At 40.9% G+C, this 17,297-nt stretch overlaps 1 protein-coding gene and 1 non-coding gene across 3 annotated transcripts in view; both read left to right on the top strand.

Moving 5' to 3' along the window:
• Rnf185 (ring finger protein 185) overlaps positions 1-16,984 on the top strand; it is a 36,305-nt gene extending 19,321 nt beyond the window's left edge. For both annotated transcript variants that reach the window (XM_005339856.5, XM_021719833.3), the window contains 6 exons: positions 336-559; positions 3,711-3,729; positions 6,177-6,289; positions 7,644-7,698; positions 12,921-13,038; positions 14,553-16,984. In XM_005339856.5, coding sequence (XP_005339913.1) covers positions 384-559; positions 3,711-3,729; positions 6,177-6,289; positions 7,644-7,698; positions 12,921-13,038; positions 14,553-14,650 — 579 coding nt within the window. In that variant the 5' untranslated portion in view covers positions 336-383 and the 3' untranslated portion in view covers positions 14,651-16,984. The remainder of the gene's footprint in view (positions 1-335; positions 560-3,710; positions 3,730-6,176; positions 6,290-7,643; positions 7,699-12,920; positions 13,039-14,552) is intronic.
• Positions 2,309-2,415, top strand: LOC120892168 (U6 spliceosomal RNA). The gene has a single exon (XR_005736819.1). It is a non-coding gene; the product is annotated as a U6 spliceosomal RNA (small nuclear RNA).
• Positions 16,985-17,297: the final 313 nt, after the last annotated feature.

The raw sequence follows: 17,297 nt of genomic DNA, 5'->3' as shown, positions 1-17,297 counted from the left end.
TCAAAGTTAGAGGACAGCTTGAGGTTCATTTTAATTGAGCATGTATTTATCATTTGGGTTGATTATTATAGGAGAATATGGAGACAAGTGAGATAGCTCCAATGGTGAACCATCTGGAGGCTACTCTGTATTTTTGCCATTGGTGAATTTGTGAAGTATATTCTGGGCCATGTTCATGGGCACTGCTCCACAGCTGTGATTCTTGATACCTTTAGGGAAATCTGCTCAGGGGTTCAGCGTAATCAGCTTCTAGAACTGAGAGAAGATGGGGTATTGGCATGGAATTTGGGCAAAGTGGGCTACAGAAATTGGTAATTGGTTGTTCTGCCTTTCAGGGTTTTCCGGGAGAGAATCTTCATTCAAAGCTTTGCTGACCACTGAAGATGGCAAACAAGGGGCCCTCACCTTCTACATCCCCTGAGAACTCCAGTGCAGGAGGACCCAGTGGGAGCAGCAATGGTGCTGGTGAGAGTGGAGGGCAGGACAGTACATTTGAGTGCAACATATGCCTGGACACAGCCAAGGACGCTGTCATTAGCCTGTGTGGCCATCTCTTCTGGTTAGTACCCCATCCAAACACTGCCAAGTTTGGAAAGACTGTGGCTCTGGGCAACTTTGGAAAGATGGTTTCTCACCCACTTTGGGTCCTGAGACACTCAGACTCAAGGATTCGTAGACCTGTGTTTCTGTCCCAGCTCTGTTCCTTATGAGTTCAGTGACCTTGGGCAAATCCTATCTCCATCATAGGCTGCTGCTCCTTACCTCTTCAGTAATGATGTAATTTAGTGAGCACTTACTACCTGCCACTTGTGCAGAGCCTAGAGGCAGCAGAGTATAGTGGTTATGAGCAAGGACCAGGGAGCCAGACTCCCTCTTCTGAATCTTGATCCTACCACTTCTTACCAGATGACCTGGGACAAAGTGCTTACATGCACTCTGCCTCATTTTATAGGGTTGTTCACAAATATGCAGCAAATACTACGTGTTAGCCATGACCATAATTGTTACTATATTTTATGTGTGTGTACATACATAACAATATAAAGTGGCAGGGTCAGTGTCCGTTCCAGCCTCAATGGTTACAGAAGTACCTGCTGGCTCTGAGAATCTGGGTGAATGTTGAGTTTTGTTTTTTTCTCTTGAGATTTGAGCTGAACATTGAGGGGTAATAATGGCAGGAAAGGTGAAAGATATGTGCTAACTTAAGCTCTGTCATTTCTAGGGACAGCCATGTGCACTATTGGGTTCATCTGAGACCCTGAGGCTCCTTCTATACTTCTCAAAGCACACTGGATGAGGAAACAAGGGATTGTTGAGAGTTCAGCCAAATTATCAAACCCAGATTTGTTTAAGAGGATATAGAGTTAATGAATACTTTTGATCAGGAAAATGGTGTGAAGAAAGGGTTATTTAAGCAGTATTTTAGAGGAGGTTAAAATGGTACCTGTGTAAAAGATAAACTTATTGATTTATTAATAGAATGGGGCAGAGATTTTTGTTCTCAAGTCTCTCACCCTAATCATAGTTTTACATAGACATCGTTGTAAGTAATCAGCCTTATCCTAGAAGTTGGAGATACTTCAGAGTACCATAAAACCACATTTAAAATGAGTGACAGAATTAAGGTCAGGTACCGTTGAAAAGAACATAGATTCTAAAAGGACGTTAGGCATCCAGATTGGGTGGTATATGTTTTGGAAAATCTGCTAGCTTCTCTGTGCTTTAGTTTCTACATCTGTAAAATGGAAATAATTATACCCCCTGGTAGGTTAACATAATCACCCAGTACCATTAACAAATAAAAAGCTATTTGGCCACAGTCTTTGCTTAACAAATAAGAGGACTCCCCATCATTATAATCCTGAACTTTCCTCTGAGGGTCATTCATTCACCTCTACTTCTGGACAGCCTTTGAGAGAACTGCTAGTGAAGATCTGCCATGATCTTTAGGGTGCCTTGCATTTGGATCAGATCAGAATGGCATCCCAAGGTTAATGTGGAAGTCAGATGTGAGGTTTCTGTTATGTCTAGAAAGATTGTAGATCTACTTTTGAAGCTAAATTGGTTCCAGAATTGGGAAAGGAGCTTCCTCTGAGTCCAAGTTTTACTTAGCTAGAAAAGATACATGATGTGCAAGGACATCCACATTTTCCACTGTCCTGACACACAGTAGATAAACAATAGATTAAAAAAAAAATGGGGGAGGCTGGGGATAATATAGCTCAGTTGGTAGAGTACTTGCCTTGCATGTTCAAGGCCCTGGGTTCTAATCCCCAGCACCACCCAAAAAAAAAAAAAAAAAATCCATGTGCTTGCTTCGGCAGCACATGTACGAAAATTGGAACAATACAGAGAAGATTTGCATGGCCCCTGTGTAAGGATGACACGCAAATTCGTGAAGCATATGGATTTTATTTGGTGTCAACATACCTTATATATCAGAGATATGATAAATTATGGTATATTAAGAATTGTAATGCAAAAATAAATAAATAAATAAATAAATATTAACAAAAAAAATTTTTTGTAGTGGTAGACGGGCAGAATGCTTTTATTTTATTTGTTCATTTTTATGTGGTGCTAAAGATTAAACCCAGTGACTCACACATGCTAGGCAAGTGCTCTGCCACTGAGCTACAGCCCCAGCCCAACGGTAGATATTTGTTGATCTATTTAATCAATGAGGGAGAAAGAGAAAAGAAGTATTAAGAATCTGTAGTTGAATGATTTTTTCCTTTAATTCTATAGATATATTTTTTTTGTATGCAGTGCTGGGTGTTGAAAGGGCAGTGAAATATAAGTCAGGAAACTTGGTTTTCACTCCTGGTACAAGTAATTGCTTGTTTCTGAGTCTTGGCTATTTTCTCCTTTGAAAAATGAGACATTCTTTTTTTTTTTTTTTTTAAAGAGAGAGTGAGAGAGGAGAGAGAGAGAGAGAGAATTTTTAATATTTATTCTTTTTAGTTCTCGGCAGACACAACATCTTTGTTGGTATGTGGTGCTGAGGATCGAACCCGGGCCGCACGCATGACAGGCGAGCGCGCTACCGCTTGAGCCACATCCCCAGCCCGAAAAATGAGACATTCTAAAGCTAGCCCATTTTGCCTTGTAGCCTCCCTGTCCTTTCCATTACTTAAATGTTTTTAGAATGTTTTTATGAATTTTTAAGCTACTTTCTGTCCTTTTTATTTTGTCCTCTCAAAGTGAGGACAGCCTAAAGATTTTGTTAAGCTAGGCGTGAATTCTCTTGTGAGCCTGAAATTAGGTGTAAAATAGTATGTGTATGCACGCACACTTGCGTGTACTTCATAAGAATGCTCCCATGAATTTTTCTGCAGAGAATGCTTAGCTTTTATTGGATTCCTTCAGATGCTATAACCTTTTGAAGGCTAACTTTCAGAGAAGTTGGGTCTGGATGGTCTGGGCCCTGCAGGTCTGCAAGTGTAGAGGGATCCTAGTTGTGAAGCCTGAGATCTTGTCTTCACTATTTTGTATTTCCTGTGATTTTTATCCCAGTCTTTTTCTAGTTTCTGATGCCAGTGATTCCTGCAGAACCTCAGTGGGGACACAATGCCCCTGCTTCCCCCATTTTTCCCATTCTAATGTTCCTACCTTGTTCATCAAATGTTTCTGCTAATGAAAGCATTTTTCTTCCTTTTCCCCTTTCTAACCTTCTCCTTGATGGCTGGTTGCCCTGGGGACTCTGGCAGTTGGCCATGTTTACATCAGGTAAGATGCATTTCATTTTACTCTTGTCTTTCATCAGCTATGGTTGCACAAGACAGCCCTTGTCTCAGGAGACTGCTGTCAGAATCTGCAATCTCCCTTGCTTCTGGGCTCATTTGCATGCTTACCCCCAACCCTTTTTACACACCTGCCCACTGACAGGCACTTGACGAAATAAGGAGTTATTGTGGTACCCAAAATGGTCCTGATTTTGCTACTAGTGGCCATTGTAGCCTTAGCCAGTTACCACCTCTCTGGATCTCAATTCCTCATTTGTGAATTGGGCTAGATTTGATAATATGATGGATCCTTTTTATTTTTTAGATTCTCCATCTATAAAAAGTACTTCCTACCTTCTTTTTTATTTTTCTATTTTTTTTTTTATGTGGTGCTAAGGATCAAACCCAGTGACTCAAGTATGTGAGGCAAGCTCTTTGCTGTTGAGCCATAACCCTTGCCCTAAAGTTCTTGAAAATGTTAAGAAGGGGTAAATTTTATTTTGGTAGCAACAAAGAGCTTTTGTAAAGGAAGAAAGTCTGTTTTCCCAGTTTTCACTCATTGTGAAGACCAATTAGTATTCACCAAGACCCAGATACCATCTTGGTGAGACAGAGCTGGGCCTGATATTCACAGTTGCTTGTGAATAATTACTGCCAGCTGACTGTCTCCATGGTTGTTTGTAGTAGAACACCACACTTGTAGGTGATCACACTCATAGGTGACTTAGGAATGTGAGGAGAGGATGAGTTTCAGATTGCTAGAGCCTGACTCTTTTTTTTTTAATATTTTTTTTAGTTGTAAATGGACACAATGATTTTATTTTATGATTTTTTTAATGTGGTGCTGAGGATTGAAGCCAGTGTCTCACATGTTCTAGGTGAGCACTCTCCCACTGAGCCACAACCCCAGCCTGAGCCTCAGACTCTTGATGGGAGAAAGAAGAGGGACTTAGGGCTGAGCACTCTAACCATAGTGGAACCTCATAGAACATGTTGGCTGTGAGCTTATGACGAGCACATAAGTTTTGGAGCCATTGACAGATTGACAAAGTAGGATATAAAAATCATTAAGTGCTGCCAATTCTATATTCCTGAGCCCTAGATACACATTTATAATATAACTTCATATCATTGGATCTAAGCATGCAATTATTTATGTTCTGAAAAAATGTTTAAGGGCTGGGAGTATAGTTTAGTGGTGGGATGTGTGCTTAGCTTGTGCAGGGTCTTGGGTTTGATCCCTAGCATCAAAAATAAAACTTGAGAAGAAATATGTATGAAATTATCTAATGTCTATAAAGATACTACAGTGTCTTTTCTTAATCATTTTTTGTTTGTGTGTTTGTTGTTGTTGTTGTTGTTGTTGTTTTGTTTGCCACTAAACTATATACCCAGCCCTTTTTAATTTTTTATTTTCAAGACAGGGCTTCATTAAGTTGCTGAGGCTGATCTTGAATTTGCAATATTCCTGCCTCAGCATCCCATATTGCTTGGAATTACAGGCATGCGCCATAGGCGTGTGCCATCTTGTTCATTTTTAAGAAAATTAAACAAAATATCCTTAACCAATGAAAGGGCCTGGGAAACCCAAAACAGGGTGTTGTGGGGGTTTTGTTGTTTTTTTTTTTTTATATATACATATATATTTTAGTTGTAGGTGGACATATATCTTTATTTTATTTTTATGTGGTGCTGAGGAACCCAGTGCCTCACTCATGCTAGCTGAGCACTCTACTACTGAGCCCTAGCCCCTTGTATTGACATTGAAATAATTGAATGCAAAAGTTACTGACAGTTTATAAAAAATCAAATTTAGATAATGAACTAAATATATTCTTTAACACATGGTAAATCACCAGAAAATGATCTGCTTATGTTCAGGTGCTGATGTCTAGGACACACAGTTGTTGGGGAAATGCTGTAAAAATAAGAAATCACAGAAAGAAAAATATCACTTACATAAGGATAATATACTTGACCCTTTGGGGAAAGTGGAAACTAATTTCTTTATTTTTGTGGTACTGGGAATCAAACCAGGGCCACCACACACATGCTAGGCAAGCATTCTACCACTGAGCTATGTTCCCAGCCTGGAAAATGGAAAGTTCATTATACCCACATCAGTAGTCTAACCTGAGATTGGGTATGGCAGACCACTTAGCAGCTTGAGGCTTGCAGCTCCTCCTTGCTGTATTGCTAGCAACCCCGAGAGAGACAGAAAGCATGAAGAAGCTGACTTTAATTATTATGGCATTTAAAGGCAATTTCAGTTTTGCCACTAGTAAATATTTATTGAGTACTAGGTACAGGAATCAGAGTCAGATTTCTCAGGGTATTACTGATTTTGCTGGTGTTTCCCATTTGAGGCCTCTGGCCCATGTTCTCCTACTGCTTCTAATCATTCTGTGGTGGGCCTTCAACCATTCATGCATTTTTCTGTCCTGCTTGCAGTGGCTGGAGACCAGACCTAATAGACAGGTGTGTCCAGTTTGCAAAGCTGGTATCAGCCGAGACAAGGTCATCCCTCTCTATGGCAGGGGCAGCACTGGGCAGCAGGATCCCAGGTGAGGACTTGAATGTCTCTCATACCTTCTTCATCCCTTGGATATTAATTCACTTCCATTCAGCACCCCCAAACCCCACCCTTTACTTAGTGCTTGATGATCACTTGGTTCTGAGGTAGTCTGATCCAAATGAGAATCAGCCAGTTATGGTGAGGGAGTGGCCATTTACTGGACTATAATAGATAACCACTGAGTGTCATTTACCCAGTAGGCAGTATGCTGGGCCTGGGGACCCAGGAGTGCACAAGACACCACAATTGCAAGTGTGCAAAGTGCTGTGAAAAAGCACTCCCTGCAGCCTTCGAGGCAGGCTGTGTATATAGCAGGAGAGTCTCAAAATGCTCAGCAATGATGTATAAAGTGTGGAGGGAGGGGGAATAAGCAGTCTGGGTGACTTTGTGGAGTTCAGAATTTCTAGAAATGGAGATGTGGGTGACTGCAGCATTCTACAAGTACTGAAAGCCCTTCATGGTTTGTTACCTCCAACTTTTCCTGAAATGTCACTTACCTTCTCCCATCCCATCCCATCCCAACATACCCAGTACACCAAACATACTGGACCTTTCCTAAAGGAACCTGCCCTTTCACATTCATTAGCCTTTGTGTTTGAGTTCTGCTCTGTCTCTTCTGCCTTTTCTACTCCTACTCAAACCAGCACTCCACTCCTACCTCTTTCTCTAATGTTACCCATCTTTTATGAACAGCTTGAAAGTCACTTCCTTCTTGAAGTGGTCATTTTTTCCCACATGAGTTGTTCTCATCATTCTCTGGTAATCCTTCTCACACTGCATTATGATTTGATGAATCCCCTTTGAAATTGTCTTTACCTCAAGAATAAGATCTGTCAGTCTTATTATTCTGTCTAGGGCTTCATATGTAACAAGTCCTCAGTCAGGCATTTCTAAATGATCAGAGGGTCTGAGACTGAGAGGCCTAAAGAATAGCATGGGGTCTTTACCCAAGAGTAATGTGAGGTAAAGCTAAAGTCAATAAAGACAGTGCAGAGAGACCTTGAATCTCAGTACTCTCAGTTGTTAAATTTCAGTTTGGCTTTGGGATTTTTGATATCTATGAGCCCAGTAGCTTATAGGTCCAGGGAAGACGATGACTGCCATCAATAACCAGTATGGGTCAGGATTTCTGTAAGAGGAATAGCTTGTAATGCAGTCTAATGAATATCTTTTGAGAGGAATAATTATAGGTAAAATAAAGAGTTTGCATTTAGTTTATCCTACATAGTTTATGTATGGGCAGGAAAAATGGCTGTGGCCCTGACCCTCTTGGCTTCCAGTTCTCATAGTGAGCAACTCAAATCATGTTGTAATAGACTTATTTTATACCGTTTCTTTTGCAGAGAGAAGACTCCTCCTCGTCCTCAAGGCCAGAGGCCAGAGCCGGAGAATAGAGGGGTAAGGAACATTCAAGGAGAAGCTTCTAGAAAGCCCATGGCTTTAGAAATTTCCCTATTGACCCTACATTTTTTCCCCCTTGATTATAAAAGTAAAGGAAAACTTGTAGAATACAGAATGGAGAAAGGGGGAAAATAATCAAATCATCCAGAAATAACAGCTGGAAATGTGGTCTTTTTCCTTTTCCATTATTCTTCTTGTAACAAGTCGAAAGGGTTATTGTGCATGTGTTTTTCTTTTTCTTTCTTTCTTTTTGTTTTTGGTACTGGGGATTGAGCCCAGGAGAACTTTACCACCAAGCTACATCCCCAGTCCTTTTAACTTATATTTATTTTTATTTGAAGACAGGGTCTCATTAAATTGCTGATAGTTCCACTAAGTTTTTCTGAAGCTTTCCTTGAAGTTTTGATCGTCCTGCTTCAGTTTCTCAAGTAGGCATGTGCCACTATACCCTGCTTGTGGCTGTATTTCTATAATTCTATAAACACATAAATTTTATTCATTGTGTTTACATTGATCTATTTTATAATATGAATCCTTTGTTACTCCTTTAAACTTCTTGGGGCTGGGATTGTGGCTTGGTGTCAGAGCACTTGCCTCACACATATGAGACCCTGGGTTTGATCCTCAGCACCACATAAAAATAAGTAAATAAAATAAAGGTATTGTGTCCAGAAAAAAAAATCTATTTATTCTACAAATAGTAAGTGACTATGTGTTCCAGGAGATTTATCAATGAACAGGTGTTCATTGATAAATGAACCTGTTCTTGTGTAGTTCATACCATTTGAAATTAAAGACTTTCAACAGTATAACTTAGGATTTTACTGAAGGTACTTTCCCATTAATACTTGACATAATGGCTATTTAGTATTCAGTTGTGTGGACCCAACATAATTTATGTAACTAATCCTTCATTAGAAATTTAGCTGCTTCCTTTTCTTTTTCTATTTTAAAAATATTCTGTTGGGGGCTGGGGTTGTTACTCAGTGGTAGAGCGCTTGCCTAGCATGTGTGAGGCACTGGGTTCGATTCTCAGTACCTCATATAAATAAATAAAATAAAGGTCCATTGACAACTAAAAAATATTTTTTAAATATTCTGATGGATTTACAATTTTGTTTTGTTTTGTTTTGTTTTGATTTGATTTTGGTATTAGGGATTGATCCTACAAGCACTTAACCACTGAGCTGCATTTCCAGTCCTTTTTATTTTGAAACAGGGTCTTGCTAATTTGCTTAGGGCCTTCCTAATTTGCTGGCCTCAAACATTCAATCCTTCTGCCTCAGCCTCCTGAATCACTGGGAATACAGGCATGTGCTACCATGCCAAGCTCAGGTAAAATTTTGAGTAGAGTTAGCCGGGCGTAGTGTAATCCCAGAGACTCTGGAGTCTGGGGCAGGAGGATCACAGCCTTAGCAACTTGATGAGATCCTAAGCAATTTAAGGAGATCCCATCCCAAAATAAAAAAAAAATAAAAAGGACTAGAGATGTAGCTCAGTGGTAAAGCAACCCTGGGTTCAGTACCATAAATAGATAAGTTAAAACTACAGTGATGATCTTTGTACACATTTCTTTTTTTTCTAACTTGAATTAAGTATTATTATTATTATTATTATTTTTTTTTTTTTTTTTGGTGCAATGCTTGGATCTAACCCAGGATCTCTCATAGGCTATGTGAGTGCTCAACCACTGAGCTATATCCCTAGCCCCCAGGTCATGGATCTTTTGTGTTTTGTGTTGTTGTTGTTGTTGTTGGGATTGAACCCAGGGCACTTAATAATTGAGCCATATCCCCAGCCCTTTTTATTTTTTATTTTGAGACAGGGTCTCACTAAGTTGCTGAGGCTGGCTTTGAACTTGTGATTCTCCTGCCTGAGCCTCCTGAGTCCCTGGGATTACAGGTGTACATCACTGCACCTGGCCAAGTCAGAGTTCTTGATAGAAATTAAGAGGGTCCTCTCTGTATTGCCTTTTAGCAATGAACACTTGTATGATTGTTAATGGGAAAAACTATATGATAGGGCTGGGATTGTGGCTCAGTGGTAGAGCGCTTGTCTAGCATGTGTGAGGCCCTGGGTTCAATCCTCTGCACCACATAAAAATAAGTAAATAAAATAAAGGTATTGTGTTCACCTACTTCTAAAAAATTTAAAAAAAATTATAAAACTATATTATGATCTCATTTAAACCTCCCACTAACCCATTTAAAAGATGAAACTGAGGCCCTGATAGGTGAAGTGACCTGTCCAGGGCCATACATAAGACTAAAAATCAGATCTGGCTGGTATTTAAGTCCCCACTCTTAACTTCCAGGCAACAGTCCTTTAAACTTAGGCTCTAATTTCTCATGAAGCATTAGCAACTAATGTAAATCAAAGGCCCCAGGAAGCCAGAGACCCTGGCCTTGAAGACTTTGGGGCCCACTTCTAGCATTCACAAGCACTTGCAGCCTCTAGTGATGCAATGTATTTTGCATACTCTGCCCCAGAAACACAAACCCACCAAATGGGAGGATTTGTGAGATCACATAGATGTTACTAGAAGGGAAGCAGGAAGGTCAGTCCTCAGGATTGCACTCAGTGAAGCTGTGGTTCCTGATGAAACAATTGCACCTTTTCCAGTAAGGCAACTTCAGTCCCAGGAGACTCAACCAGGCTAGGTCTGAGAAGAAGGCATTTGTGCAGCAAGGGGATGGAAACAAAATGTTTTTCTTCCCTATAGGTTTGCCCTCTAACTAAGTCACCTATTAGGTTTTATAGGTAGTGCCACATAGCAAGAAGTTTGGAGTCAGATGCTAGGCTGCTCAGTATGGGACACTTTTGTAATTTGCAAAAGTTTCACAAATACCAGCTTTTTTTGGAAAATGGTTGGCCCAATATTTTTTTTATTTTATTATTTCTATTATCATTGTTCTAAAGATCTTGTTAGGGATTCAGGGGCAGAGAAAAAAATAAGGTGTGTAAAGTAATTTTTAGGTTAGATTAACCTACTTTTAGATCTAAACTCTACCCCTTGATTATTCTACCTCTCCAACCCACAGTTGGTCTCTATAAAGTGCAGATGATGCTACTACAAGAATTAAACATGATTTATGTATCCCAGAGTTTTAACACTGTGCTTGGCACAGAATTTGCACTTAGAAAAATGGAGTTACTGCCGGGCATGATGGCACATGCCTGTAATCCCAGCAGCTCAGGAGGCTCAGGCAGGAGGATTATGAGTTCAAAGCCAGCCTCACGGGGCTGGGGATGTGGCTCAAGCGGTAGCGTGCTCGCCTGGTATGCATGCGACCCGGGTTCGATCCTCAGCACCACATACCAACAAAGATGTTGTGTCCGCCGAGAACTGAAAAATAAATATTAAAAGTTCTCTCTCTCTCTCTCTCTCCTCTCTCACTCTCTCTTTAAAAAAAAAAAAAAAAAAAAAAAAAAAAAAAAAAAAGCCAGCCTCAGCAATTTAGCAAGGCCCTAAGCAACTCATCGAGACCCTGTTTCAAAAAAAAAAGGTGGGGGGCGGGGGATGTTGCTCAGTGGTTAAGCACCCATGGGTTCAATCCCTGGCATAAAAATAAATAAATAGATAAGGGAGTTACTCACAATATTATAGTTTCTACTGAATCTTTTCATGTGAAAGATAATACAATGACACATAGAAAAAAAATGAGGATAATATACCAAACTTTTTTTTTTTTAAGAGAGAGAGAGAGAATTTTTTAATGTTTATTTTTTAGTTTTCAGCGGACACAACATTTTTGTTGGTATGTGGTGCTGAGGATCGAACCCGGGCCGCACGCATGCCAGGCGAGCGCGCTACCGCTTGAGCCACATCCCCAGCCCTATACCAAACTTTTGACAGTGGTTATTTGGGAGGATCCAAGGGTAAATAGAAACCTCTGATTTGCTAAGTTATTCCCATAATGTGTGAATTTCTCGTAACAGCATGTATTACTTTTACAATCAGAAAAGGTTAAAATGTTTTAAATTTTAGAAACAAAAAAATTTAAATATTTAGATTTATAAAAATTCTACATGATAATATTAAAAGAGGGGAATGGCTGTGGGCTCAGAAGTATTGCACTTGCCTGGCATGTGTGAGGAACTGGGTTCGATTCTCAGCACCGCATATAAATAAATAAAATAAAGGTCTATCAACAACTAAAAAAATTTTTTAAAATAATAATATTAAAAGAAACTTCAGGCAAGTGGGCATGCCTGTAATCTCAGCAACTCAGGAGGCTGAGGCAGGAGGATCACAAGTTCAAGGTTGGCCTCAAAAACTTAGTGAGATCTTGTCTCAAAATAAAAAATTAAAAGGACTGGGGATGTGGGCTGGCGTTGTGGCTCAGTGGTAGAGTGCTCGCCTAGCACGTGTGAGGCCCTGGATTCGATCCTCAGCATCACATAAAAATAAATAAATAAATAAAATAAAGATATTGTGCCCAACTACAACTGAAAAAAAGAAGAAGAAGAAGAAGAAGAAGGACTGGGGATATAGCTCAGTTGCAGAGTGCTCCTAGCTTCAGTCCCCAGAAACCACCCCTCCTCCACAAAAAATACTTTTGAGAGAAAATGTTGATATCCTGTCTACATGTTGTCATGTACTTGTGACCATGATGTCCAAACAATTTTGTCTGATAACTTGGACATAAGAGTTTTTCTGTTTGGCTACATAAGTCAGCATAATGATCCTTGGGGAGCATATTATCATGATTTTGATCGTGACTTCTATTTCTGGTCTGTTAGGTTCCAACTAAATAATTTGTAGCTTATTTTGATACTCTTTTGTAATGGGACGTGGAGGTAATTGAATTGTGTGTTATATAACATGTAGAAAGTTGTACTAGCTAATGTGGGACTCTAGAACATGTAGAAAATTAAACTAACTAATGTGGGACTCTAGAATTTAAGAACCTTAAGTCCTAAGAACCTGAGTTTCATCAGCACAGTGGTTCTCTTTTTATATGATCTTGTCTTTTTTGGCATATTCACAGTTCCATAGCTTGGAGCTAAGGCTATATGGACAGAGGATCCACCAGAGTTCCTTTGCTTTGGGGTCTAAATAGGAGAAAAAGATGATTCTTACCTTTGGAAATAGGTGGCAGAGAGTATGGAGGAGTGCAAGGTTCTGTATAAAATAGAGCATGTAAGATGTGCCATTGGATATGTATAGGAGAGACATGCTCATTTTTCCTCCTCTTAATTGCTTTTTTTCCATATAGGGATTTCAAGGATTTGGATTTGGAGATGGTGGCTTCCAGATGTCTTTTGGAATTGGAGCATTTCCTTTTGGGATATTTGCCACAGCATTTAACATAAATGATGGGCGGCCTCCTCCAGGTAAGTTTTGTTTTCTTCAGAAATCAGGAAGATATTTTAGTAATCCTGCTTGAAAGCTCCTTGGAATTCAGCAATATATAAATTATAGATCATCGTCACTGTATGTATAACCAGCCTTTTCAAAGTGTCTTAAATTCTTTTTATGTTACTGGTATTCATGCCAGTATTCTGAGCACTTACCAGGTGTTAGGCACATGCATTGTGCTTTCATTCCAAACTGAAGGAATCATCACAACCACCATGAGGAAATGTATATAGATGACTCTGATTTACAGATCAGAAAATGTTCAATAATGTTTACCAAGACATATCCCATGTCTGTAAAATGAAAAATGATAATAAATGATACCCAACTGAGGAAAAGCCTAATCCTGTACATGTACCTCATTTTGACCATATTGGGATAGGAAGGAGTGAGGCAACACACAAGGAGGTAGGGTCTCTGTTCTTTTGCATCTCTGTCCAGCTTACCTGACAACACAACATGGGCTAGTCCAAGTCTTGGCCCTTTAGAAATCATGCTATATCTGCCACCTGCTGCTTCATTTCTCTTCCAGCTGCTTGACAGTGCCAGCTGAAGAGTCCAGGGCATTCACCAGTCAGGTGAATGCCCTGGACTCTTACCACATTCTGACACTGAAGCCAAGATCTGTATTATAGGGCCTACAGAGATGTTAAGCTCAGTTGAGCTCTGCTTGCACTCATTGTTTGCACTTGGTACAAAGGAGGGTACAGAAGTGACCAATGCATTGTTCTGATAAAGAACTTACGCTGTAGAGATGGTAACCCATTCAGAAGTCATTCTAGTTTTTCCCTGTGCCACTCCAGTACTTGGCATATAGCAGGCAATCAATAAGAGTTAATAAGAGTTTGTTGACTACCTGCCTACATGAATTCATCAGAACACCTAACTGGGGAATGCAGTGTAGCATCAAGAGACAGTGGGTGTATTCTTCCTTACCTTATCTACCTGGAAAGTTTCTCCTCTGTTCACATGTCATTTTCTCCAAGGAAGGAAACCCAAAAGGACAAAATGACAGAAAAGTGGATTTCTGAGGAGGCAGCAGGAATCTGCCTCATAGCTTGCTTCCTTCTAACCTGATCCAAGGTTCACCCTGGATTCTCCAATTAGTTTCACAATCAGACTTTGGATCTTTTTATTTGCCCCTATGCAGTTACAGTTTTTATGTGGGCACTGTGGTGCATGCCTATAATTCCAGTGATCTTGGAGCCTGGGGCATGAGGATCACAAGTTTAAGGCTTGCCTGAGCAACTTAGTAAGACCCTATCTCAAAATGAAAAATAGAAAGAGCTGGCAATGTAACTCAGCAGTTAGAACACTTGCCTAGTATGTGTGAGACCCTGAGTTTAGTCCCTAGTACTATACACACTAAAAATTAACTTTAAAAAAAGAAGAAGAAATGAAGATTGATGCACTTGACTTCTTACCCAAATGGGTAGTGTGCACAACTGGAGCCTTCTAACAGCCTCTCTTTTCCCTCCTGTCTCTCCAGCTGTCCCTGGGACACCCCAGTATGTGGATGAGCAGTTCCTGTCACGCCTTTTCCTGTTTGTGGCCCTGGTGATCATGTTCTGGCTCCTGATTGCCTAATGCCAGGCTCCTGTCTATATCCACAGCAGGTCCTCTGGATTGGTGATGTGCCACCCCTACTCCTGGTGTTTGGCTTCCTGGCTAACCCCGACCTCTGGGAACAGTGGGGTCAGTAACACTTCAAGGAGTCTTGCTCTTTCATCAGAGCTGTGGAACTCAAGACCAGTTGGCGAGTACTCCCAAGTGTCAGCACTGCTGTAAACACCTTTCTCTAATCTCAGGCCTTGGTGTTGAGTCCCCACTCATGGGTAGCACCATGAAATCCTGTTCCAGCCAACTCAGCAGGTCCTGACTCTGCACAGGGAAGAAGTGGGAAGAAAGAAACTATCAGAGTGCAATTTCACATAAGTTTTATACAAAAACAAAGGGATGAACCAAATGGTATTTATGAAAATTTTCTTTCATCTCTTTAAATTCCCTTGTTAAGTAGCTTCTGAAGCCAGTGGAACCTGGAAAGCTTCCAGATCCCAGTGCTGCTCTGTCCCCCTGCACCCACCCCCCCGCACATCTTCTTCAGCAGAGATATAGAATCTACTGTCCCAGGAAGATCATAATCACAGCAGCTGAAACTAAAGTCACTTCATGAATTCACCAGAGACCCAAAGATCCCAAGGCTCTAGGCCTTACTCTTTGGCCCCAGAGAGCAGCTTGAATGACCTCTTCGTTTCCTGGTATAGATTGGCCCTTATGAGACATGTCGCTTCACTCACAAATTTCCCATCAGCTTTCCTCTTAAAACTATGCATCTGCCTCTCTTTGCCAGAGGCAAACAGCCTATACTACTGCTGAAACTCGGGACTGCATTAGAAATGACCTGGAGTTGGGCCTTTGGTAGGATTCAGAGCTTTGACGCAGGAACAACTGGAACAAGTGGCCCTATCCCCTAAGCCACAGAAGCTCTGAGTGCTTTTTCTCCCAGAACTTGCCCAGAGGAAAATGGAGGCTTTATCAAGTCAGCCTAGCTGCTTGTGGAAGACAACCACGTCAGAAGCCAAGTTGTCCTTTATGAAGAGGCAGGTTGGGGAAAAACCCATCTGTGAACCTGATTTTGGTGTGGCTTGATAGAGTCCCTGAAAACTCCTTGTATGTGTGCTAAAACCAAGGAAGCATGTGCCTCCTGATCAGGCAACATCTAATGATTTGTAAAGCCAGGTAGCAGGGCCCAGGGAATCTCAGCACAGTAGCGAAATGTGATGATCTTTCCTGTATAATCCAGGGGAAATGATTGTTCCTAAGTTCTTGTTATGTTTTTTGATTTCATAAACTTATTCATCTGAATCTGATAGTAGGAGTGTGGTGCTAGGCAGGTAGGGCAGTTTACCTAGTGGGATAATTCTTGTTCTTCCTGCCAGGCTTCATCTAATTTTTTAGAGACATTGATGGTGAAAGGATATGGACTTATGCTGGGGCCTCTGGCTCACTTTGCTAGTCCACACTTTCCTGGCTCACCACTAGCAATAGTAGAAAAGCCCCACCTGGTGCTTTTTTTAGATATGGCTCTGCATAATTTAAGGAAACCAAGACCTTGAAGACGATAAGGGAAGCCATCCTCCCTTCTGCATGGTCCCCGACCCTTTCTCCTTTGCACCTGCCAATGCCAGAGTTCAGTGTTTAAACAGATAAAATATAAAGTATTGAGTGATTCGTTTGCTGAATCCACTTGGTAGGAATAAGCCACTAGCTTTACAATGTGCCTGATGGATTTTAAACATTCTTGGGCACCCCCTCAAGAATACTTCTTTAAATCACCTTCTGGAGATCCCTAGTCTCAAAGGCCCCTAGAGTATCTGCTCTAGAGGCAATTGATGGCATCTCTCAGTGCAGTGGCCCCAACTAGTGGAGAGAGAGAGAACTTCAGTCAGACAAACAGAAATGGGTTTCCAGAAGAAAGAAAGTTGTGGGTAGGATGACAACTCATTTGGATTCTTTAATTAATTGGAGTGAGCCCGAGAAAACTCCACCAGCAAAGATATTCCAGGAACCTATTGGCAAAGCCAGGTTGGCCATGTGCCCTTTATAAACTTAATAGGTCCCACTCACCCTCTTCAAGGCTCTGGGGCAGAAAAGCCAACTTGGGACTGTTAGTCCAGCCTAACAGGACCTATTTCCACCATCTCTCTGTAGGCCACTTATCCCTCTGCCAAGGCAGCTTTCCTTTGTATATGTTTTCTGTGCCCCTCAGCCTCCACACTCCTTTCACCTTCGTGGATTAAAACCCAGTCCTAACCACAATCAGAAAATGGCAATATGTACAGTGGCACACCTTGACCAGTCACTAATTTTCACTGTTGTGAAAATGATTTGATTTAGAATTAAACAAATGATTTTATATTACTGTGAGTTTGAACTTCATATCTGTGTCATGGGAGGTGAATGGGTGGCGAGTGGTCACACTGGTCTGGCCTCTTGGGAAGCACCTATATAGCCATGATAATGTTCTTGGTAACTAAGGATAAAAGTCTTCAAACAACTGTCAATAATTAGAGATGAGAAGTATGGGCTGGAGGCCTGGCTTCATGTACAGCCCTGCCCAAGGTACAACCCGTCTGACAGGCAGCCCCAGTCCTAACAAGTGTGTTGAATTTCTGAGTTTGCAGGCAACAAACTGCCATGAGGGACCTTGATTTGAAGCCTATCAGAACCTTTA

Source organism: Ictidomys tridecemlineatus, chromosome 2, assembly GCF_052094955.1.
Source record: "Ictidomys tridecemlineatus isolate mIctTri1 chromosome 2, mIctTri1.hap1, whole genome shotgun sequence".
NCBI classification, from domain to species: domain Eukaryota; kingdom Metazoa; phylum Chordata; class Mammalia; order Rodentia; family Sciuridae; genus Ictidomys; species Ictidomys tridecemlineatus.
Note: the sequence above shows the minus strand (reverse complement) of the source record. Positions and strands in the feature narration are given on the sequence as shown.